This window comes from Pelodiscus sinensis, chromosome 17 (assembly GCF_049634645.1).
Source record: "Pelodiscus sinensis isolate JC-2024 chromosome 17, ASM4963464v1, whole genome shotgun sequence".
Taxonomy (NCBI): domain Eukaryota; kingdom Metazoa; phylum Chordata; order Testudines; family Trionychidae; genus Pelodiscus; species Pelodiscus sinensis.
Genome location: NC_134727.1, coordinates 31,670,597 through 31,697,110, shown reverse-complemented (window position 1 = coordinate 31,697,110; position 26,514 = coordinate 31,670,597). Strand labels below are relative to the sequence as shown.

Below are 26,514 nucleotides of genomic sequence, written 5' to 3'. Positions count from 1 at the left end.
GAGAGGTCCCATGTTACTTTACATTGCATTTGTATGCACACAACACATGCCATTGTAAAAGGTTTTTAAAATTATTATTCCCCCCCCAAAGTATTTGCTTTCCACCTTAAAAAAATCATACTAAAATTCATACACTTAATAATGTATAATAATGATGTGTGTGCACGTTGGCTGGGAGCATCTGGAGGTCAGGGGCAGGATCCTGCCGGGCAGGGAAGGAGGAGAACAGGGTTGCAGGGGCAGCTTCCCATCATGAGGTGTTTTGGTCCTGGGGCCGGGGCAGCTGCCCATTGCACAGTGTTGGAGCAGCTGCCATCATGTGGCGGTTGGCCCCGGTGGCTGAGGCTGCTGCCCTTTACATGGCACTTGGCCCTGGCAGCTGGAGCAGCCGTTCTCCATGCGCCACTTAGCCCTGGACGAACGCTGGCCGTGGGACAGCCTCACCACGGGACAGCCAATAGGGAGAGCCTCACCACAGCCCCAGCTCCAGCTGAGCAAACCCAGCTGCCAGCTGTGCCACTCACCCTGCTGCTGTGTGGGGAAGTGGGTGGGAAGAGAATTTTGTGTGTGGGTGCACCTTATTGGGTACCCCAGTGGGCAGGGCTCATTAACAGCTGGGGAGTCGCGTTGCAATATGCTGCGGCCTAGCAGGCAGGGGTTCGCGGCACATTGGGGACGGCTGCTGTAGCGAGCCTGTTTTGGTTTACATTAAAAAGCTCTTAATGGCATACATAACAGAGAGCGCAACCTGGAGTGGTTCTGGTTTTAGAAAATACTCTTGGCCAGGTACTGGATTTGCAAAATCAACATCCAAACTGTGGATTTTTTGACCCAGGCTCCCATCTAACTCCCGCTGGGCAACAACTGAACTGAAGTCAACAACACTGAGTGCAAATATAGAAAACCTTTGCTTTGGTTCAAATTCCAGCCAGTGAAATTATTCATTTCTTAACCACTGGTAAGATTTTCTCCCTTTTGATTAAAATTAATGCCCATTTTAAGTACAAATATATATCTTGTGCTTCTAAACCTGGCCTCCCAATCTGATCTCTCGCCGAAACATGCCATGTTTTATTCCTTTCAAATAGATTCTTGACCTCAACCCTTGCAACCCTCCAGCTCCCTTAGTGGCAGGAATACATGGCACATAGTAAGCACCTTGTACGCGGAGATCTCAAAGCACATTACAAATATGAATGCATTTAACCTCATGACACACCTGTGAATTCTTGAAGTGGGAGCCTCATTTTCCAAGCAAATCATCATCTGGTCACAGATATTTTGCCGAAAAAGAGGCTACTTTTGTGCAGTAAATGATTCACTATGAATTATTCCCTCTGCACTACTCTTCTGTAAAGATGTATGTCACACATTAAAGCAGAACTAAAGGGATCTTCCCTGTGCAAAGAAAGGGCTGACAATTTTACGTCAGCCAATGTTATTTATATCAAGAGGAAGAGGGGTACTGAAGGCACAAATGGTATTTAGGTGCTTAACTTTCACTGAAATCCATCTCTGCATTTCAAAGTCTCTCCCAAGATGCTGTGCCAAACCCCTGATGAGCTGAGGGAATTTTATTTGGGATTGGGTGTTCATTCAGAGAGAATGGGCAGGCTTCTATGGCTATATGAACATTTCATGAGAATGTACATTTGCCATTTTCTAAGGCTGCCCTGAGCATGGGGTGGTGTCCTAGACAAAGTCCTGTGTAAAGGATAATGCATTTCTCAGGAGGAACCCAGGGTAGAAAGACTCAGAGAACCACCACTGAGCTACAGTGCCTCTTTTCCCCATGGGGAGAGGAGTAGGCATGCTCAGCACTTTACAGGATGTAGCATATGCCCTATTCTCCTGGTCAGCTTGAGATGGGAGAACCCTGGCCCCATACACTCCCTGTTCCTTCCCACCCACTTGCTCACAAGAACACTTGGGCTGTGTCTAGACTGGCAAGTTTTTCCGCAAAATCATTTGATTTTGCGGAAAAACTTGCCAGCTGTCTACATTGGCCGCTTGAATTTCCGGAAAAGCACTGACGATCGACTGTAAAATCATCAGTGCTTTTCCGGAAATACTGATGAAAAATACTGATGAATCGCGAAAATGGCGATTGGGGCTTTTTTGCAGAAAAGCGCGTCTAGATTGGCCAAAGACGCTTTTCCACAAAAAGCATCCTGCCAATCCAGATGTACTTTTCCGAAAATGCTTTTAACGGAAAACTTTTCCGTTAAAAGCATTTTCGGAAATTCATGCCAGTGTAGACGTAGACTTGGGCTGTGTCTAAACTGGCAAATTTTTCCGGAAAATCAGCCGCTTTTCCGGAAAAACTTGCCAGCTGATTACACTGGCCGCTTGAATTTCCGCAAAAGCACTGACGATCTCATGTAAGATTGACACTGATTTTCCGGAAATACTATGCTGCTCCCGTTCGGGCAAAAGTCTTTTTCCGCAAAAGGGCCAGTGTTGACAGCACAGTACTGTTTTCCGCAAAAAAGCCCCGATCGCGAAAATGGCGATCGGGGCTTTTTTGCGGAAAAGTGCGTCTAGATTGGCTACGGACGCTTTTCCGCAAAAAGTGCTTTTCCGGAAAAGCGTCCTGCCAATCTAGACGCACTTTTCCAAAAATGCTTTTAAAGGAAAACTTTTCCGTTAAAAGCATTTCCGGAAAATCATGCCAGTGTAGACGTAGCCTTGCTGTGCTGAGGAACCAGACCAGGTCTGGGATAGCCCAACAACCACACAGGATCAGAATTTCTTAATCCCCTTTACTCCCGCTGTGTGCACTGGTGCCAGCTACAGCACATCCTTGAACGATTAACATAGGCCTCCTCCCAGGGCTAAAATGACATTCTTACTCCTTTTCCTCCCACCTCTAGCCCTACCCATTTTGAATTTTCTTTTTTTCCTAATGTTTTTCGCATGAGTCCTTCCACAATACCCTATTTACCCCGAGAAGGCAGCAGCCACCTGCTCGCTAGTTAATTCATACTAAACTGAAGTATAACTCTAGATTTACTAGAAGTATTAAAGAATCACGAATGCTTGAGCTTCCCAAGGAGAGAGAGTCGGCAATTGAGGCTGAACAATGAAACAGCCCAAGATTGGTCGTATAACAAAACCATTGCACATTAGCCTTTCAGAGTGAGCCACTTCTTGATTCTTGAGACAAGAGAAGCCAGTATTATTTCACTGCCACTTGCAGCAGATATAATGCAAATGTGCTTCCAAACAAAAAACCCACTTGTCTTTAGTGATCAGTTAGCTTTATTCCCAGGGGAGATCGGTATAGACACTTTCCATTCTCTGCTGGTAGCGTCTGTTCCAGGAACAGAAAAACAACCTCTTATTGTCTTAAAATGTTTTTTTGAGAAAGTATCTTTTTTCTCTCTGAAAGGTGCCAGTGATTTACCGGTCACACAGTACTTACTTTTCTACTTCAATATAGGCAGCATCTCTGCAGATTGTTCATATATGTCAAAAGGGCTATTTCTACTACATTTCCCATGGAAAAAAAGAATGAAAAAACATTGCCCAAATGCTATGCAATTACTTATATAAAAGACAGAAAAGGGAAGTCAGGCATATACATGTTATGAATCCACGAATTTACCATCTCATCCCACTGCAAATATTAAAGTGGATGTCTCATTTTTAAATGTCACAAATGTAGTTCTGGAACATTTGAACATTAATCTTTCTGTATCTGTCCTGATCTCAGAGAACATTTTCACACTTATTAACTTTGCTATTTCAAGCAAGCTAAAGCAAGTGGTCTTAGCAAGTTTGGTTAAAGGTACCGTTTTTGCATCCATGTGTCAGGACAACTGAAAGGCAGATTAAAGATCATGATTGGCAGACTCATCTTCTTTATTTATCCACAGTCCAATAATAGTGTGGACATGCTCAACCATTCAGTTTTCCAAGTTCACTCTCACTGCTCAGCCACTTGTTTCAATATTGATCCTGGAGGACTTTCCATATATTCATACTCATTTCCCTTCTTGTTTAAAAACCTAAGATGTGTATTGGACTAGACAAATCTGAAGACGATTATAGAGGATCAGATCCTTAGTGGGTGTAAACTGACATAACTTCATCAGAGTCAATGAAACTATGTGATCCTCACCTGGTGTAAATCTATTGACTTCAATAGGACTATACCAATCTATACCAGATAAGGAATTGGCTCCAAGTAATGATATTATAAACAAAGGTTCTTGTGACTTTTTCTCAGAAATGAACATCGTTCCTGGCCTTTGAAATTCAGCATGTTTCATTTGTACAATGTTCACTCAAATGCTTTACGTGTCTTACCAGAGCTAGATTTACAAAAGACAAAGGGCCAAACCCTCCTTAGCAAAGGTGAGTGCAACTCAATTGTTCTGAAAAGACTCCTCACTTTCAGTGAATTTAGCCTTGTTTATCAAGGAGCAATAATCAAGAGAATGCACAGAATAAGGATAATTTCCTTGTGTGCTGTAATTTTGAATGTGCATTTAAATAGTGCCTTTGAACAGCTAGTTGTGGATGCGAATCAGGTAGCTAGAGGAGGAGCAAATATTCCAAATTGGGGCTGCAACTCATCTTGCATGCCATAATCACTGGAAATATTTCCCAACTGTCAGAATAAGGACTAAATTTTTACGCAGTCTTTAATGCTCTCCTTAACTTATCGGCTATGGGCAATAATCTGGTGTAGGAGAGTGTTCCCAAGAGTGTACATTTTTATTAAACGAATAATTCCTTTAGAATAATCATTTACAACACTGATGAAAGGAGTGTCACCGCACAAATCCTGAATGTCTACTGTTTAGATTTCACAGTTAGGCAACTTAGATTTAGATCCACAATTGTGATAGTTTCATCCAGTGTGACTCTAGGCAAGTCCCTTTGTTCATCAATTTCCCATCTGCGTAGCTTGGAAATTTCTCTCTCTCACCAACTTACGTTATTACCTCTCCCACATTGGGTCACCCATATCCTGGGACCAACAGGGCCACAACAACACTGTATACAAGCTGGGTGTATCTAGACTACAGGGTTTTGTCAACAAAAGTGGACTTTTGTTGACAAAACTATACCTGCGTCTACACTGCTGTTGAGTTCTGTTGACATAATGTCGACAGAACTCAGCAGTTTTGTCGACAACTGTAAACCTCATTCTACAAGGAATAATGCCTTTTGTTGACAGAGTTCTGTCGACAGAAGGCGTTATTGCATCTACACTTTCCTTTGCGTCTACACTATCATGTCGACAAAGCGGCTTGCTTTGTCGACAGAACTGGATGTAGTCTAGATGCTCTTTGTCGACAGAAGTTTTGTCGACAGTATGGGTATGTCTAAACTACATGGCTCCGTTGACGGAGCCACGTAGATTTGTTTGTTTGGCAAAGGGAAATGAAGCCGCGATTTAAATAATCGCGGCTTCATTTAAATTTAAATGGCTGCCGCGCTGAGCCAACAAACAGCTGATCAGCTGTTTGTCGGCTCAGTGCGCTAGTCTGGACGCTCCCCTGTCAACATGAAAGCCCTTTATCGACCTCCCCGGTAAACCTCATCCTACGAGGTATAACGGGGAGGTCGATAAAGGGCTTTCAGGTAGGCGCGGGAGCATCCAGACGAGTGCGCTGAGCTGACAAACAGCTGATCAGCTGTTTGTTGGCTCAACACGGCAGCCATTTTAATTTAAATGAAGCCACGATTATTTCAATCGCGGCTTCATTTCCCTCTGCCAATCAGCCTAATCTACATGGCTTCATCGATGGAGCCATGTAGTTTAGACACACCCTATCTGTTGACAAAACTTCTGTTGACAAAAGCCTGTAGTCTAGACGCACCCGCTGAGAGCTATTATATCAGTGGATTGATAGAGAAGAAGACTCATTTTGAACATACTGATGAAAGCAGAGGTTTGGTACCTTAAATGATGTAGGATATGTGCGATCAGGCTAAACCAGTGGTTTTCAACCTGCAGCCCAAACAGCACACAGCTGCGGCCCATATGGCATTGTGAGGGCCATACAGATAGCCTATGTATTGTGTGGATGCAGCTCCTATAACTGAGAGAGCTACATACGTGGCCCCCAAAGGTAAATTGGTCGAGAGCCCCTGGGTAACCAGTTCTGCTCTTTGAAAGTGTAATCTCTACCTTTAATCGTATACTAGCTAAATCTGGCAAGAAAAGATGAGTGAGACTGTTTACTTTCAAACCACTGGGATGATGGACTGCATTTGAAAAATTTCCAAATTCAATGATACAACATATTTAATTAACAATGGCTTTGAAGTACTCTGTGGTAATTGTCATCTGCTTTGTAAAGCGTAGAAGGAAAAGCTGCCCAAATGCCTCATTTTTTCAATGAATACAAGCTTACAGAAACCCTCCTTACACACAGTGTCCAGAATATAAATATTTCACTTTACATGCCATAGAAAGCGAATAATTAAAGGATAGTCTCTTTCACATTCATGCCTTTTTTAATCTTTATGGTTATTAGAGGCAGCATTTTTGCCATGTGTATGTTTTATTTTCTACCTGCATCATTTTGCAACTGAAGCAAGAAAAAAAACCCAACATTGTTCTACTCTGTCTAAATAGTAATAGGATCAGATAAGAGGTTCTCAGAAGGGTGTTATTATGCAGGCAGACTTTGAAGTTGCTAACTGAACCAGAGAGTTCTTCCTTTCTGTATTTTCTAGCAAGCATTACAGAAACTACTGATTTGTTGAACTGAGTTAGTTTTTCCCTCCTCCTTTAAAAAAACTATTGTAGACTGACATAATTATTTGAGGCAAGAGAACATTTTATACCAGTGTTATTTTGTCATTTTATTCCACCTATTCTGATCGGATCCCAATGGCATGCAAAGGAGGTTGTTTGCATCTTGCACTGTGTGAATAGCTGTTATTTCCCCTGTGTGTTAGAACAAATCATTTTTTAGCCTAGATGACATTTATTTCAGACTGAAAAAAAAAATAAAGACAGAAGAAATGTAGGGTTGGATTTTCCATGCCCTCTAATAGACATGGACATCCAATTCCCATTAGAAAATTATAGGCATTAGTTAACTCATTCTCTTAAGTGGCTTTGAATATCACATAGAGCCCTGCCAATCCACAGATATCCAGGGGTAGCTGCATCCCCGGATATGGATATCCATGGCTCATTTTTGTGCATATGGATGAGGATACAAATTTTGTAGCTAGAACCCTGAAGATTGGCAGATATCCACTGTATATCCATGCGTGGATGCAGATAGCCGCAGATCATTTTTGCAGATGGAGATGTGAATATGGATATCAATTTTGTATCAACACAGGGATCTACTCATTGTTTCCCTCTGAAACAATTTGCATCTGAAATGAAGCATTTGTTGGCTATTCCACTGAAATCAGTATTTCAGGGGTAATACATTTGCTGCTAATCTGAATCTTTATGAGTCAGAATAGGATATTTGTTACCCACCTTACACATAGTCAGCTTATATGTTCTGTGTTTTGCTTAATTAAAATTTGTTAAATATTTAATATAAATTGCTGATTATCTGGAAAATCTCTTAGTCCTTATACTTGCAATCTTCAGTCAGGTAAACCCTCATTGATGTCTTGGGGCTAAATTCAGTCTTTTTTCTCTAACTGCTGCCAATAGTCATCCCATATTATTTGGCCCCTATGTGAATTAATAAATAGGAGATGCTCTATAGTAATACCACACTGACTGCAGTCCACACAATACCTTGAGGTTTCAGTGGCATGCAATTATCTTTTGACCAGTTTGATTTTTCAGCTTTAAGGAAAAAAAAAAGAGACTGTATGTCCCAGATCTCAATGTCACCAACAGGGAGTAGCAGAACAAAATATTTAAAAGTACAATTGAACAAAATTTAACTGCAGGAAACTTATTTCTAACCTTAAAGAAGAATTTGGACTCTCTTCATCTATGCACTATGCTTTTTTTAAAAAACTAATCATAGGAGATTTTAATAAAAAATACTCTTTCACTTTTACATGCTGAGCATGGTCCCTGTAAGCTGTGTGCTTCTGTGGCCACTCAGGAGAGATTCATATGGCCCCCAGCTGATTAGCAGAGTGCCCACACCTCGGTTTTTATTTATACTAGTGGTGCATGGATAGAAAAGATCAAAGGGAACTTCGACACTGAGATACTATGCTGATAAGCATGGTGTTAAAACCTATATGGAAAAGTATTCATGGTTTTGGTGACTTGATATAAACTTGTTCTAAATCAGTTGCCATGAACATATGTTGACATCTCATTGTTGGTTTAATTTCATGAAATATCAGGCACAGATATTAATCTATTAAGACGATATTAAACAATAATTTCTACTTGAAAACATTAACTGCACATAAAAATTACAATATCACAGAAGCTTTAATTAGTTATTCAAATGAATGACAAGTAATTGAGCTTACCCAACAGACTCTTCCCCTTACTTAGCTTTTGAATCCTGTTCATTTCATTCTGGCAAGGGAGACCTAAAATATAATGTATGAAAGTCAGTTTCCAGATGGTACTGGACAGACTCTCTAATGACAGACTTCACTATTTACATGAAATGTAGTTTATTGTACACCTGGGAATGAAATAACCCCATATGCTGGTAGTACACTGCAAAACAAATGTATGTCATTAGCTTTACTAATTAAAAAAGCCACAATACACTATACTTAATAATAGTGTTTTGGAGCCATTTGGGTTGTTAAACAGTTTTTCCTTCTCCTTCATCAAACTGAAATAATGCCAGGCTTCTAATTTATGATTTGCTAATAGACTAATTTCCACATTAATAAGAACACAGGTTCAAAAGCTTTCTATTAGCAACAGACCTAATTCCTGGATTTGAATGCCAGTTGTTTGATTGCTTCTTTGTTTGTTTCTCCAGCACAAAGCATGTAATTGACAGTATTTGCCATTGCTATACAATGGCCTTTCTCACCAGGGATAAGGAAAAGGATTTTGTATTTTTAAATGAAATGGGCTACGAATGACCAATTCAAGATAAATGGCAGTGCAGTCAAAATGTAAGAAAGATGTTGACAGAAACCAGAACTGCTTTTTCACCAAGATAACTACAAGGTATTAAAATGTACAATATTATTTCGAAATACTAATCACAACAGGTTAACATTTTTTAAGATAAATGTAACGATATCACAGACCCGCAAAGAATACATTTTGCAGTAGTCGAAACAATGCTATTATGTAGTGCTTCTATAGCAATTTTCATCTGTGGGTATCCAGGCACCATTACTAAGATGGGTGAGTAGCATCACTATTCCCGTCAGATGGACGAACTTGGACATAGGGATACGAAGCCAAAAGTTTGAAATTTGTCTGGATAAAGTTAGGTACCTAATTCAGGCACCTACATGCAGGCCCATCCTTAAGATTTTTGGTGCCGTACTCAGCCCTAGGACCTGAACCCTGCTCCCTCCATCCACTGCAAAAGCGGAAGGATAAAAGGGGGCAGCTACTTCATGGGGCAGGACTGTGCTCAGGGCTACGGGAACAGGAGCTGGGAGGGAGGTGGAAGGAAGGTAGGGAGGTTTCTTGAGGGTGGAGGAAAACTGAGTGTCACAGCAGGCTGAAGCTGTAGGCCAGTAGGTGGAGCGAGGCAGGGGGGGGGGAGCATTGGGGTGGTGGGCTGGATCCAACAGGGCTGGGAGGTGGGTGCAGGGACCAGAGGGCTGATGGATTGGGGCCACCAATGCTGGTGCTGACCATGACCGGTGGTGGCCCTAGGCATACACAGCATAGGACACCGCTAAATGTGGGGTACCCCCCCCACAAATTTACTGGTGCCCTACACAGCTGCATATGCAGCATATGCCTAAGGACTGAGGACTAAGCTACGTGAATAGCTTGAGCTTTCCAAATGAGGATCACCTTCAATTCCCATTGATTTCAGTGACAGCTGTAAGGGTACGTCTAGATTACATGCCACTGACAACAGAGACATGTGAAATAGGCTGACCCGACATAGTTAATGAAGCGGGGGTTTAAATATCCCTGGCTTCATTAAAATAAAAATGGCTGCCGCACTGTGCCGGCTCTGCTGATTGTTGGCACAGTGCGCGAGTTAAGACGCGGATCGGTCTACAAGGGAAACCTTTGTTGATGGCGCCCTTATGCCTTGTGAAACGAGGTTTACAGGAGCGATCGACAAAGGCTTCCCTTGTCAACCAATCCGCGTCTTGACTCGCGCTGTACCGACGATCAGCTGAGCTGGTACAGCATGGCGGCCATTTTTATTTTAATGAAGCCAGGGATATTTAAATCCCCGCGTCATTGACTATGTTGGGTAGCTTATTTTACATGCCTTTGTCGGCAGAAGCATGTAATCTAGACATACCCCAAGTGTCCAACGATATCTGGCCACTTGTACATTTAGGTGTCGAAAAACATCGCTCCCAAGTTTGTAAATGCTCCCTGAAGTCTCCTAACATCCAACCCAATGCTCTGTCCACTGGATCAGATTTCAAAGACTTTATTATCACCCTGGAAAGTGTGGCGATGGCTGTCTTGCATAAATAATATTAACAACAATACTAATAAGAAGACATTCGACTTGCCCATTTTCCCATACCATTGTTTTAGCAACCCCCATCATGAATTCTAGATCCATTTTACATGACAGAATGGAATGACTTACCTCCTGGTTTCTGAAAACAGTAGCACCATTCATTGTTGGAAAGCTTCCCGTCTTTGAAGGAGTCACATGAGTTGAAGAGGGGTTTAATACACGGCTCATATTTATCAAGATAAATTGCATTGATCTCTGAATGATCCAGCAGGAGGTCATAGTTCATATCCAGCTTGTTGAACATCCAGCCCAAAGAATCCTTACAGATAGGCAGTATGCTGGTGTCAAACCCTATGAGAACACAGGCAAACAATCCTGGATGAGTCCCATCGCAGAGAATTACCATATTCTCTCCTTTGTATGCTCTTTTAACTGAAATATGGGGCAAACTTTGCCCAACCAGTGAGAAACCGGAATAATACTCTAATTCCAACTAAGAGTGAATGAATTGGTTTCATCACATCAGGCTCAAAACTAGGTATGATTCTGACCCAAAGCGTGGATAAAAACGGTGCTTACACGTTGGAGAGAAGAAAGCGTTTGTGGCCCACATCTTTCTACAGCAACTCATATCCACCTTCACTCAAAAGATCTATTCACACTTTTAATTCTTCTGTCTCCCTCTCCTCCCCAGTGTGCAAGCGTACTGGCTCCAGGGGCAGAACCACTATAAGAAAGTCTAAGTGCATGGTATTTTCAAGTTACCTGAAGTTAGAAAGCAACAGAAATCTTGAATGAAAGCTTGTTCTTATGAGAGTACCAGCCCTGCTTCGAATTGCCCTTTTTTTTGGCTTCTTCTCACCTTCTACTAGGGTTGTTAAGTTCAGTTTAATCAAGTAGTTGATGGATTTTCCATTGATTTTCCACTAGTTGATTCGTCAATAAGCAGGGGAGCCACAGTGGGGTTAGCTCCTGGCAAGCTCTTAATACATTTTAAAGGCTGAAGCACAGCGGGGGGACCCAGAGGTCCCTACTACTTCCTGCCTCTCTTGCCCCCTGTGGAGATGGTGCTGGGAGGGGGGACCGGCTTTTAAGCTGGCTCCCCCAGTACTGGCTCCTGCTCCCCCAACTTGCTGCCTCTGATAGTTCAGTGGGGGGGGGGGGGGGGGACTAGCAGGCAAAGTCGAACTAAGGAACCTGAATATCATAACTGGAAGCAACGTATTTTAGTTCGACTTAATGTGGCGTCTCCACTATGAAACAGTGAGAAACTCTCCTGTTGACTCCCCTTACTCCTCATGACCAGGTAGAGTATCAGAGTCAATGGGAGCATGAGCAGTAGTTGATTTATCGGGTCCTGTGCTTGCTTTGGCAGCACTGTGAAACTGTGAGAAACTCTTCTATCAACTCCCCTTACTCCTCATGATCAGGTGGAGTATCAGAGTCAGTGGGAGCATGAGCAGCAGTTGATTTATCAGGTCCTTACTAGACCTGCTAAATCAACCCCTGGGAGATGGATCTCTGTAGCGTCGAACACCTAGTAAGTGAATTTCTCTAATCCCTTCTGAAAACCCACTTCTTTCACCAATCTGCTCAGGGCTAGCCAGATGTTTCTGGAGGATCTGACCCTCAGTCTCATTATGGATCTGACCCTGACCTAGACTTCAAACTTCTTGAGGTGGAGATCATATGAAAAATCACATGATTTACCGACACCGCAAATGCACATGTCACTGCCCTCCCTCTGCCATTCCTGCCTGGTTAGATCTTTTGCAGCTGAAGAGGATTCTGCTCTCCCAACACTTCAGGGAGCAGGTTTCTTATTCATTTTAATATCCCACATCCACAGAAGAGGCAGGAGGAGTACTAGAGGAACACCAGTCCATTTGTGTGCATGTGTACAATGCGGATACATGCATGTCTGCAATCTCTTTAAACACAGTGAGAGGCATCTCATTTCCGAAAACCTCTGGGGTGAGGGCAGGCAAAGTTGTGTCAGCATGTGGAACATTATGCAGTTATATCATCACCTGCAAAGTTGGAGCAGGTAGATGAAAGGAGGAACATGCTGACTATGGCTGCTGACTTTCTAATTGCTGGAAACCAAACAGTCTTGCCTAGCTTTCTACCCCACCCCTTCCCCGAGGCCCCACCGCCAGCTCACTCCATCCTAATCCCCCAATCCTAGCTCCTTTTCACTGCAAATTACAAGCAGGCACCAACCACCAGGAGAAGGCCTGGAACTGCAACAGTTTGAATATGGGAGATGGAAAGTGTGATTAATGATTCCAACACCATTCATCTCACAGAGAGAAATTGTAAATACTATGGTAAAATTCATGGTTCCCCAACAGAATCCCACTCGCTCGCAATGAGCAAGATTAAAGAGAATACAGCTTGATTTTTCTCGCCTTCACCCAACTGTCCTGGAAAGGAATCCTGTAATGCTCCAGCCAATAGGGGAACAGGAAGGGACAAAGTTACACTGTTCCATGTTTAATGACTAGTTAAACAGTTTAAATGCATGCTTTAATAGCCAATATATGCAACGTGGGTAAATTAATGTTACAGGAGTCTTAATATTAGCATTGCCTGACACTTACGTTTAAACATTTAACCTTACTATTGCATTGATGTTCTTTTATCAAATTTCATTATCGCTTTTTAATGCTAAGGCAGTGAGGCTGCATAAAATGTAATTCTTGCTGCAGAAACTGACCCTTCTCTCCCTATTTTAGCATCCGGCTAACCAATAGATTTTCCAGTGTTCTTCACTTCAAGTTTTTCCCCCCCACCTGTCCTGTCTTCAGATTTGTCCTGAAGCAGGTGGAGAGGAAATATGTTTGAATCTCACACACAGCGTGACCACCTGTCCTTCGTTCCGTGCCCAATGTTCCAATGACACATCAAATCGATACATATTTGTCTTGTACACACCAATAATCATACAAAGGATTGTGCACTGGAACACACTGTGTTATTTGTATCTGAGTGTGTGTGTCACAAATAAAACATTGGGGAGGTGCCCTTAAAAACAAACTTTCTCCTATAATTCCCAAGTTGTCCTTTATTTGAAACATCAAGGGTCTGTTTGCCGGTGGGAGGGAGATTACCGCAGACGTCCCTACTATGCATTCCCTTTTGCCAGACCCCCTTTGTGCTGCCTGGAGTATTGGCATCAGCGGAGCATATGACCCACTTACTTCTGACAGACTCTGGTGGGCACCACCAGTGCAAAGTGTCAGGCTTTCTGCACAGGGCTGTCTGGCTGCTGGCTTGGCTCCCTGTGTGCCCCATGACTGGGTGGGTTGCAGTGGTGGCCACCCCAGGGGAGGAACCAGCCCTGCTCCAGTGCCCTGTGCCTGGAAACACTGAGACAGACACCCAAACACGCCCACATGCGTCTCCTGCAGGAAGGGATTGGCCTCCCCATCCAGGTAGGCGAGCAGCTGCTGTGTCCTGCTTGCTGGGAAGGGGTGTGGGTCGCACAGCAATTTAAGCTGGCTGCCTCCTGTCCATAGCCCCCCGTGAAGCTGTGTTTGGGCCCCATGCTCTGAGAGCCCTGAGGGGGGAGGGACCAACAGGGCCCAAATGTCTACACAGTCAGGTTACAGTTCTAGTCTGGTGAGCTAGGCCAGCAGGGTGTTTACATGGAATGCAGACATACTGTAGAGAGCCCAGAGGGGCTGAAATGGAGGTTCCCAGGTAGGGACTACAAGGGGAGTCACAAATATGGAGTATCTCCACCTGATCCATGCCTTCCAAGCAGCTTTCTGCCACCCTGCTGGGGCAGAGGTGAGAAGCAGAAGAGTGCACAGGAGCAACGGTACGGGAGGGGATTAGAGGTGTGCGGACTGGGGGGCAGGTTTTGGGGTTACGGTCTCCAGGCAGGGGGTGCAGGCTCCGGAATGGGGCCAAGGATGAAGGGTCTGGGGGGTGGGAGTGGCTCCCAGTGGGGCCCGGGGGTTCAGTGTGCAGGAGGAGGTGCAGATGCCTGAAGGAAGCTCGGGTATGGGAGGGGACTCGGGGTGTAAGCTCTGGACAGCTGACGTCAGGCCGCCTCTTAAATAGCAGCTGCCCCAGTGCTGTCCTGACATTTTCCAGGCCTCAGAGGCTGCTCTTTTAGCCATGAGTCCTGGGCACATGGCTTGGCTAATACCATGAGGACAAACACCTTTCCCGTTCTCTTGAAAGCGGGGGAGGGGAAGATGGTGGGGGAGGGATTTCCTACAGGTGACATGATCTGCGCTCCACAAGGCGTCCTGCCATTTGTTTCTAACTTGCATTTCAGACACCCCCCACTCATTGCCGACCTTGGCTTGCTGTACACCTTGGGCTACACCGGGGCGCCCCCAAAGCACAGCAGTTCCAGGGAGAGAGCTGGGTAGACCCCTCCTCATTCCCACCCAATTTGCTGTGACCGCCTCCCCCTCTCCTTCGCCCCTCCCAGCCCCGGGCCTCTGCTGCTGCTTGGCTTGGACCCATTCCTGGGAAGAGCAGCCCAACTTTAGCCCCACGCTTCCGTGCTGGTGCAGCGGGGCCTGCAGGCGGTTCTGTGGCACATGCAGCCCAGGGGGAGAGCAACCAGCCCACAGCACGTTATCTGCTGGTCGCACGGTCCCAACCCGAGCCAATTTGGTGCAGCCCTAGGGAGTGGGCTGCGGGGCCAGGGGCAGGTGGTGCCGATTGCTTGGTCACCTCCCCTGCTGCTGGATGCATTCAGCCCATGAGGAGCTGGGCCGGTTCCTCTCTCTGCTCCTGTCCAGCAGGAGCAGTAGGCTGGGTAGGGAGCAAGCTGAAGGCACTTTGCAAAGGCCACGATGCCCACTCTACAGGGAATCCCCAGCCGCTGTGGTGGCTGCTGCCTGGGCTTATCCCTGCTAGCCCCAGCCTGCAGCTGGCTGCTAAACCCTGCTCCTCCGCTCAAATCCGCCCCCTACTGGCCAGAGCCTGCACTGCCCCCATGCTCCATCAATGCTGCCAAATGGACTTTTAATGGCATGCTGCCAGGGTGCTTTTTCAACCGACATTCTGGTTGAAAAGTGGACACTTGGCAACTCTAATTCAGAGCTATGGAAAGTCTGGAGTAGGTTGAAACTGAGTGTGTGTGCGCGTGCGTGCGTGTGTGTGTATACACACTTACATCTCCAGCAAATGCTTACTAATCCCACAACACCTGTTGCGGGAAAGTATCGTTCACTGTTCATAGCCAGGGAAACTGACATTAAGAACCCCAGTTTCACCCAGGCTCACAAAACATGCATGCACTGCTTGTGGATTTGCACGCCTGTAACCCTAACACACACAGAGTAAATCAGTGCCCGTGCTCAATCTGCTACACAATCTGCTGCACAACCTGCCCCTCCTCTCTTAGGTGGGGATTCTTTTCAGTGTACTGAGAAGATCTGCCTTCCATTTAGTGGAGATTAGGCTTTAGTCTCGTCTACGCTTGAGTATTGAGTTTGATCTCTGCATGCTGCTTCTAAAAACCAGCACTTAGGCAGAATCAAATGGAAAGCCTAGATTGGTGCTGCATAGTCCCGCATTTTAAGTGTTAACTCACAGGAGAGCAAAGCTTCACTCTGGAAACTGTGTCTGTTCACTGCAACTCTAGTTGAAGGTCGTCAGGGACACAGAGGAATAGGAAGAGGGGTTAAGTAACGGGAAAGTTTTTGCCATTCACTGCACACGTTTCTCTAACACAGGACGAGGATAACATCACTCCCTAGGGGCTGACGATAACTCAGGTAGGCAAGAGAGATCATGCTGAACGTTTCATTACCCCATTTCCTGATAGCAGCTCCGGTGTGATCTGATTTGGGTCTGAGTACATTAAAAAGGGAAAACGACATGCACTGTACACAGATCTATCCTGCTCATCTTGGGTGAGCAGTGCCAGTGGCTTCAATAATCCGACCTGTCGGAGAAAGGCAAGCAGGGTTTGTCCTCTGTGCAAACCTTAGCAGGACAAAGTTCTGCGAGGGGTCCAGACTCCTCCAAAGTGCATGGAAGGGGAGAGCTAATCTGGAGGGACCTGTCAATCTACCAGAACCAACTCTAGGAGGCAAGCCTAGGGCAGCACAACAGGGGGTGGAGCCTGAAGGAGGCCACAGGTGATTGGCTGCTCCCTCCCTCTGTGGACGCACGGTATGGTGCAGTTCATATGCCATGCTGAGAGATGTGCTGTTCTTCAGACATTTGATCTCTTGCGTGGATGGAGTGTTCCCCCGCCATTCTTCTCTCTGGCAGGCCACCTCCTTGTTGTGTGTGGCTAAGCTTGTGCCTTTTGGCGGGGACAGAGGCAGTGCCAGGATGGGAGGAGAGGCGAGGCTGCCCCTGTTTTACCTCTTCACAGGCTCTGTGATTTGTGTGCTGTTTCGATGAATTTGCTGCCTTCCCTGCTGTGTGGCCATGTCGGCATGTATGACATGCATTCAGGGACACAACAATGGACCCTTTGCAGGACCAAACTGTGCAAGACAGACAAATAGGGATAAGAAGCTACCTTGTGATCTGTGGTCAGGGGCTGCATGAAAGAGGCCGTTATGGAAGGTCACTTATCCAGACAGTTAAGACTTATCTACCTTGACGTTTTTTCACCAAAAACTGCCTTTACAGAGCGATTAAACAACAATGTAACTTTTGTAGGGAAAAAACCCCAGTTTTGGTGACTAAAATCTTTCAGCCCTGTGAGAGATTTTTGTCTTTTCCCCACCCTTTATTGCCAACAGAGCCAATGTGGGCTCTGCTGTTTGTTTTGTCCAGAGAACTGGCTTCTACCCGTAGCCCGGATAGTTATGCTCAGAGTTTTGTGATCTCTGCTACCCTGCAGGCATGTGCCCCTCCCCTTTCAAAGCTCCAGGAAGTATCTGACAGCTGAGTGAGCTGCTACCTTTGGGGAACAAAGAGCAAATCATTGGAATGCTCCTGTTCTGCCCTGCTAGGAACACAGCAGCAAGCAGACTGCTGCTGCAGGAGGAGGGCTGGAGAGACGGCTATGGTACTTTGACATTCCTTAGCTCGGCGAGCTCACAGAGCTAGGAGGACATCCTAAGAAGCGCAGGGATCAGCTTTGCCTTCCTAAAGCACTGCACTGTGGGATGCTTACCCACATCGCTTTGCCCTGTCTGTGGACACGGTGCTAGCAATGTGGCCATGGAATGTTGACAATGGGAGGCAGAAAAAACGATTTAACCAGTTTCACTTTTGCCAACTTTTGCTACCAAATCTTCCCAGTTTAGACATAGCCTTAATTATATTAGTTTAATACTTTTCTATTGTTGCTGTTTTAAATAAACAGGGGAGCTTTTGTGATACACTTAGGCTTTTCAGGTTACTGTTTATTGGGAAGTCCCTCTAGTCAGCAGACAGTGCAGTATGTGAGTGTTCAGATATAACAGAGATGAATGGATATTGCTAGTGAAAAGATTACTATTAGGATGGCCTTCCCGCATGCAGAAGAAAGTTCAACACAACACCAGTTTCTACCTGGACTTCAAATTGCCTCCTGTCACAAGTTATTTCCAATAAATCACCTTTCTCCAGGTCCATACCAACAGGCAAAACCAAAAATACTGAAACTCAAGCCCACTTCCTCCCATGTTCAGATTTACACCCAAGCAGACTCAGAAAATAAAGCTGACTTAACCGCGCAAAGCTCAGAGAGGTAAACTCTCAGGGCCCTGTATTGGAAATTGTTTGCAGAACTCCACTGCGGTTTAATTGGAAGTCACTGCTACTATGACTATACATGCTGATACACATGTATAACCCTTTGTGTACCTCAACCAGAATTCTCCTCACTCACAGCAGGACTGCCATAGCGTCAACAGTCGGCCTGAGTGATGATAAATGAAGTAACAGCATTTTTGGGGCTTAAAGTCTTATGATAAATGTGACATAATGGACAGGATAAAATAAATACTAGTATTTGCCTTTCTTAAGTGCATGTCATGCTTGTTTACCAAAAGGCTCAGCACGGGCAGCAGCAGGGTGAACTTCCCTCCTTCATCCCACCCATCTGACTCTGTCCTTCCTCGCAACGACCACCACTAAGGTGAGTGCATAGTGCAGGCTTCAAGCCCATTCCATTATTGGCTCCTCTCCAGAGACTGCCAACTGGGATGCTAATTAGTGTCAATTGTGGGGGCATTTTTTCTGATCTGGACACCTGTTCACTAAGAGCTGGACTGATTTGGACACCTGGACTAGGAACTAGCCCACAACATTGTACATCTCATCTGACAACTGCTCGAAGTCCTCACAACTTCCATTCACTACAAAGCTGGAAGGGATTCAAATCGGTGACCTACATGTGCACGGCTCCATATCCCATTATTACACCAACCCATCCATCTCCTTGGGATGGAAACATGACATCAACAAAAAAACCCTGTCAAGTGACATTCCTAATTACAAATAAATGTACCGTCTGGCACATAAAAATGCTCTCCAAGAAGTGACTTACATGAGTTCAGTTTTAGTGGCTTTCTTAAATTATACAACAATTAAATGAACAGGAAAATAATTAGCCTAATATCCATCATCCCTAAAAATACAAAACAAACCCCAAAAACATTTCTGAGTTTTTTTTTTCATTTCACACAGCTTCTCCAAATGTAAAGGATAAACCTTCCTGACCAGCTGAGGCGATATTAGAAACAGGATCACTTTATGAACGAGTAACAGACTGAAGAGCAATTTGAATCTGATTTTAGCTACCTATTTATTTTATTCTGTCCTTATTTCAGTTCATGACAGAGCTCCAGGGGCCAGCCCTGGCCTGCTGTTCCCCCCCCCCCCCCCCCACTCTGAAGCTGGTCTGAGAGGGTCCAGTGCTCCAGAGGCCAGCCCAGCCTGCAATGAATGTCCATAAGTTATTCACATTAGTATTACATACTGAGCAGCTGTCAGTTGTATAGTGAGAGGAAGACACAGGACCCAAGATGCTTAATTTGTATAAAAAAGACACATTATATTAGCCGAAGGTCCAATTCCTGAAACAGTTCAGATTTTCATCTTTTTTTTTCTTTTAAGAGGAAAAAATAGCAGTGATTTTTTTCATCTGGAGGTGAACTTAATACATCCAAAGAGTTTATTTACACTCCTAGTAGCATCTTGAAAATTGAATGTAGCACACAAACATCTCCAACATCTTCTCTAGACTTCTGATGTTGTCCAAGGCATCTTAGCCATTATCTGCTCTTCCTATTGCCACAGGGGCACCCCCAAAATGGATTTCTTTGAGGATGCACTGGCATAACCAAACCAGATCAATTTAATGAAGTGTTAAGCATGCTGAGGAGGGAAATAAAAAGAAAGCAGTAAAAGGAAAGAGCTGTGCAAACTTCAGACAATTAGTGTGGGCTTTCTGGAACAGGACGTGCCTCATCTTTTACCTTGAGAGGATTCATATGAATTTTTTTGGTTCAGTTTGGGCACGTGCAGAGTAGATTCAGACCTTGTGTTCAGCTTTGAATTCAAGCAAAAATTTAAGATGCCCTTTAAATGTTTTAAATGGAAGACAGAGAAAGCCAAATCCAGTCATCCTCATTCAGTGTATATTTCCTGTGCCAGCCAGGGAGAATTAGGCCTATCAGATTTGTCCACAAATGAAAGGTCTAAATCCTTCAAAACTTTACTGAGAAAACAGGCCCAAATTTTATGCTTATAATAAAAGATTTAAGTATAATCATTTATTTATTTTAATTTAAACACCAAATAATAAAAACAACATATGCCAAATTGCAGGTTCTCAGTTTAACACTGAATGGCTTTTAGATTAATTGTTCCACACCACCAAGACATCATTTCATATGAAAGTTTCAGGGAATCAAACTAGAAAAAAATAACTCTTCTGGAAATTAGAGCAAGCACGGATACGTTTTTCTCTCCAAAATTACTTCATGGCATCCAAACTAGGCCACCCTGGGGAATCATAAGAACACAAGAACAACCATGCTGGGTCAGACCAATGCTCAATCTCACCCTGTATCCTATCATATCACAGTGGCTCATGTCACAAGTTTCAGAGCGAATGGAATGCAGCAATTTATTAAGTACTCCCTCAATGTCTCCCAACATACCTTCTGGTAGTCAGAGGTTTGGGGACACTGAGAGCATGGGGTTGCATTCCTGACCATATTTGCTAACAGCCATTGATCTGTGAACATACCTAGTTGTTTTTTGAACCCAGTGATACTTTTGGCCCTCACAACATCCCTTGACAAGGAGTTCCACAGGTTGACCGTGCATTGTGTGAAGAAGTACTTCCTTTTGTTTGTTTTAATGCACTGGGTGACCACGGGTTCATGTGTGGTGTGAAGGAGTAAATACAATTTTTTTATTAGCTTTCTCCATATCGTATATGATTTTGTAGACCTCTATCATATCCCCCTTAATTGTCTCTCTTCCAAGATGAACAGTCTCAGTCTTTTTATTGTCTCCTCATGTGGAAGCTGTTCCATATGCCTAATTATTTTTGCTATCTTGGTACTTTTTCCAGTTCTAATGTATCCTTTTTGAGATCAGGTGACCAGAACTGGATGCAGTACTTAAGGTGTGGGTGAACCATAGATTTATAGGGGCATTTTGATGTTTTCTGTCTTATTATCTGTCAGACCCCTCCAACGCATTATACACAATCTACAACCCATCTTGGAAAATGATCCCTCACTCTCAGAGGCCTTTGGAGAAAAGCCTATTCTTGCTTACAGACAACCCCTTAACCTGAAACAAATTCTTTCTGGTAACCATGTCACACTACCACATCATAAGCCTCCAGGAACCCAGCCCTGCAACCAAAAAAGATGCTAACTCTGCCCACATATTCTATACCGGAGAATTCATCACTGTAGCCAACAAACATTAGGCACCAAATCAAAAGGTCATTTGACTGCACATCCAGTAATCTGATCTATGCCATCAAATGCCAGCAGTGCCCCACTGCTATATATATTGGACAAACTGGACAGTCTCTGCGGGAAAGAATCATTGGACACAAATCAGATATACGCAAAGGAAACATACAGAAACCTATTGGAGATCACGTCAACCTTCCAAATCCCAAGTCTATCAAGTGCTACCAGACCATTTGTTGTTTTTTTTCTGTAACAGACTAACTCAGCTACCCCCTGAAGTTCCTAACATTGTTAGCTTTTTTGACTGCCACTGCACATTGACCAGATGTTATCAGAGAGCTATCCTCATCATCCCCAAGATCTCTTTCCTGAGTGGTAATAGCTAATTTAGATCCTATCATTTTGTATGTTAGTTAGGATTATATTTTACAATGTGTATTACTTATCTATATTGAATTTTTCTACCATTTTGTAACCTATTCACAGTCTGTTTTGGACTTAACTATCTTGAGACATTCAATATAATCTGCAAACTTTGCCACCTCACCGTTCATTCTTTTTTCTAGATCATTTATAAATATGTTGAACAGCAGGGTCCCAGTACAGATCTCTGGGGTTCACCACTATTTACTTCTCTGCACTCTACCCTTTTGTTTCCTCTTTTGTAGCTACAGGTTGAACCTTTCTAGTCCTGCACTCTCTGGTCTGGCAACATCCATAGTCCAGCATGATTTTAGTTAGCAAGATGTCTACTTATCATGGATGTGGGCAAGTTTCCCATAGTCCCAAAAAGTTTGTTTATAGCCACAAGTCCTGGCTCCCTGTGTTCTGTGCTGCTGTTTAGCTCCAATTTACCCCTAAATGTCTTCTAAGAGCCCAGTAAGCAGTGGAAGTTTTGGTAATGCTGCTAGATGATATTGACCTCACGAGGTGCGACAAAGTCTCTCGTTCAGCACTGGTCAGGTCCTGAGGATGCTGGACTAGAGATATTCAAACTGTAGTTTCTGATCAATGACAGGATCTTCCTTCTTATCCTGTGACTGCTTCCTTTGCTTAAGAGCCTTTGGGGATCTTGTTGAAGGCTTTCTGAAAGTCCAAATGCACTATATCTACTGGATCACCCTTATTCACATTTGCTGACCCACTGAAAAAATTCCAATAGACTGGTGAGGCACAAGTCCACTCTACAAAAGCCATGTTGACTCTTCCCATATGTATTGTGTTCATCATTGTGTCCAATACTTCACTTCTTTCTTATTATTTCACCAAATTTGCTTGATACTGAAGACACATTAACTATCCTCTAGTCATCCTCTGGTACAGAGACTGATTATGCAAGAGACCACATACCACAGTTCTACAATTTCAAATTTGAGTTTCTTCAGTACTCTTGGTAAAATACAATTGAGTTCTGGTGACTTATTATTGTTTAATTTATCAACCTGTTCCAAAAACCTCCTTTACCGAGTCCTCTATCTGGGACAGTTCATCAAATTCGTCACCTAAGAAGAGTGACACAGGTATGGGAATCTCCCTGATGTCCTCTGCAGTGATGATGGATGAAAAGAATTAATTTAGCTTCTCTGCACTAGTCTTCACTTTCTCGAGTGCTCCTTTAGCACTCCCAGTGGCCCCACTGATTGTTTGGCAGGCTTCCTGCTTCGGATGTACTTCATTTTTTTATGTTAATTTTTTAGTGTTTTGCTAGCTACTCTTCAACATTTTTTTGGAGTTCCTAATTATACTTTTACACTTAACTTGCCAGAATTTACATTCCTTTCTATTTTCTTCTGCGGGATTTGACCTGTAGTTCTTTAAGCAGTCTTTTTATCTATAATTAGATCTTTTACCCTGTTGAGCCATGTTTACCATTTTTTTAAAAATTCAGTTATACATACAGCTTGAGCCTCTGTTCTGGTATTAAAAAATATTTCTGTGCAGCTTGTAGGCATTTCACTCTTGCAGCTATTTCTTTTGATTTCCATTTAACTAGCTCCTCATTTTTGTGTAACTCCCTTTCTTATATAGTTAGATGCTATTGAAGTGGGTTTCTTTGGAATTTCCTCCCTGCATTCATGTTAAATTTAATTACAGTATGGTCACCATTATTGACTGCTATATTTACTAAATTTGAGTCTCTGCTTTCTTTCACTTATAGTGCCCCTCCCTCACCAATGCAACCTACTCTGTCATTCCTATATGTATGTATCCGATATCTGTACTCTATTTCCATATCCCTTTGATTATCATTATTTCACCAAATTTTTGTGAGACCTTTTATATCAATATCCTCATTTAATAGCAGACACTCAAATGCACTTATCTCAGGACTTAGACTTTTTGCATTTGGATATAATCAATTGGTCTTTGCCCATTGTTACATCTTCACAAGGAGACTTAAGGGCATGTGTATAAAGAATATCTTTTCCTGTCCCAATAAAGACAGGTTTAGCATCATGAATCTGGTTCTGGACCCAGGGGGTTTCAGAAGAAAATGTGCTTAGAACTTTCGAAGGCAAAAAAAAAAAAAACCCCTTGGGCCTAAAGCAAATTTATCTCCTGAAGCCATTCTTAAATTTGTATCCAGTTGCATCTCTGCATGATTAATTTTGCTACACTTATATAATAAATGCATAAATTCAGAGTGCTGTTGGAGAAGTCAGTGTGTCAAAAATATTTAAAAACTACTCACCGTTTAATGAATGACTTCTTACATGCAACTGCAAAGAAGTCGGAACTTTGGAAAAGATAGTTGTCATGAGAGCTTGTCTTTTGTGTTTGGCCTCTTCGGCATGATTTTTGTATCAATATTTCATACTAAATAAACTTCAATTCCAATTTTGAGCAGTATGTTGTGGGCTACCCTGTGTCTCCATAATAAGAGGCAGCACAAAGCTGTGTACTTCTGGAGCAGCATAAGGGAATCAGTGCTATAAGCCAGTAGCAAATCATCAACCCTGGTGCACTGATTCAGCTTTGCTCAGTTTCCAGCCCTTCCTCTGATATGAGCTTTCAATGTGTTGGACCAGTGTCTGGGATGTAATTATGCTTCAAGCTGGAGCGCTGCACGTACACACCATGATTTGCATTGCAACTACTTTCTATATAGACAAATCCTTGGAGAGTTAAAACTATGTATCTTTCTTGCATCAATTTTTTAGGTTTACCCATAAATAGGACATCAACTCAGTTCACCTTTATCTCCTTTTGTAACCTCAGTGTGAGTCTTTCTCCCTGTTGGGTAAATGCCATCAAAATTAATTGCTTGAGTTGTATCTATAGGGTGCTGCTGTTCTTTTTTTAAAAAATTAGGGGTATCAAAAACAGTAAGTGCTGAGAAATATTTTTAGATGCATTGCATGAATGTAACTTTTTTAGCACGTACAATTTTCTAACCTTTGTGCATCAACTAATCTTTCTAGGCCTGTGGCTATCTAGATATTTTCTTCCCTATTGAATTCCTGTTGTATAAGGTAATTGGTAATAACAAAATGAAACCCCAGTGTAATCTTCTCTGTGTTGTATGTTTAATAGGTGAATGTCACATACTCTGTTTGCCATATTGCTCATAGTCATATAATGTACTGGCAGGTTCAATCTATTAGTGGTTCTAGCTATTAATATCTGAGCCTCTTATGACAATAACAGCAGATAGTCAGAAGTATGTGTGTTTGTGTGGTATGTGTCTTATTGTCTTCTTTTAGACAGTTTGCACTTGTCAGTGCACTTGTAACCTTCTTAGAAATCAATGAGAGCTGTGTATTTTCAGCATTTCATAGGATCAGGTCTGTTATATGGTTCAGATAGTAGTATACTTGCACAGTGACAAGATAGTGACATACTAAGAACTGCATTGACAATTCTGCCCTTAAATGCATGTGAACTTGTCTAGAACTTTATTTTTATAAAGAGTTTTCTTACTGCCTTGTGCTGTGTCCGAACTTGTTGGTTTAATGACACGATTTGCATCCTCATGAAGAGCACCGAACCAATCTTTTAATCGGGAAGCAAGACTTCTCAGCTCCTTGTCTGTGCAAGCTGCCAAAACAACAAAGGAACAACTTAAATCACAAAGATCATGCAAGTTAACTTTTTTCTGGATGTTAGACTAGAGCTTAATTTTTTTTTGTTACCCATACCATAGTCTAGGCCTACCATCCTAGAAGTAAAAGACAGACAAAGGGAAATGAAAACAACATATAATGAAATAAAAATCACAGTGAAAATATTTTGGTATTATTACTATATTCAAGTATCTCCTTAGAGGTGGATGCAATTTGTGGTTTAAAATCCAGCTCACATGCCCATCTCTCTTCAGCTTTTTGCTTAGAAATACATGAAGATTTAAGGTAAGGGCTGTCACTTTTTAGAACTTCAGAGAAGGAACATCAGCCAAACAGGAAAAAAATACACCTAGAAATTTTCTTAAGAACAGGACACTGGGAATAATTTATAACTTACATTTGGGTTAGTTTAAGTCTATTGTTAATGCCATAGAAAATCTGTTTCTTAAAGAAAGCTGTCATGTTCTTCCAATTCTACCAGAAATGAGACTTTGCCATCTCTAAAGGTTGTCATAATTCCTTTTTTGTTAGCTAATTAAAAGCATCTATTGCTTCCTCCCCTTATGAATTTTTACTGAGAAACATCTAATTTTTCCATAAATTTCTACCAAGAGATTATCACCCAGCAGAAGCCGATATTTCTTAGAAAAAAGGCTACATTAAACACCATCTATCAGAATGAATATTCCTGCTTCTGCATTATCTTTAGTGCTTGAATTCATAGATTCAAACCATTTTATCTTTCTTGCTATAAACTCATTCTATACTTTAATAACAGTTTTTTAGAATACAAAACATGTTCTGTGCAACAGAGTCCCTCATGAAATAACTCACAATGTAACTGCTACAATTCATGGAACATATTAATGCTCTTTCCGCTACCATATTCAAGAACTAGTCTCACCTCTTGACTTCTTAAGTTAAACTCATTGCTCTTATTTCACAGGGGTAGTCATGGTAGTCTGTTTCAGCAAAAACAATGAGGAGTCCTGTGACACCTTAAAGATTAGCACATTTGGGAAAAAGCTTTTGTGGGCTGGAAGCCAC

The 26,514-nt window shown here is 42.9% G+C and overlaps 1 protein-coding gene across 1 annotated transcript in view; it reads right to left on the bottom strand.

Moving 5' to 3' along the window:
• The window catches only part of SPOCK1 (SPARC (osteonectin), cwcv and kazal like domains proteoglycan 1), a 637,569-nt gene that overhangs the window by 11,776 nt on the left and 599,279 nt on the right, over window positions 1-26,514 (bottom strand). The window contains exons 7-9 of the mRNA XM_075900445.1: window positions 25,325-25,441; window positions 10,674-10,895; window positions 8,434-8,496 (exon numbers count right to left, since the gene is read on the bottom strand). Of these exons, the coding sequence (XP_075756560.1) occupies window positions 8,434-8,496; window positions 10,674-10,895; window positions 25,325-25,441 (402 nt within the window). The remainder of the gene's footprint in view (window positions 1-8,433; window positions 8,497-10,673; window positions 10,896-25,324; window positions 25,442-26,514) is intronic.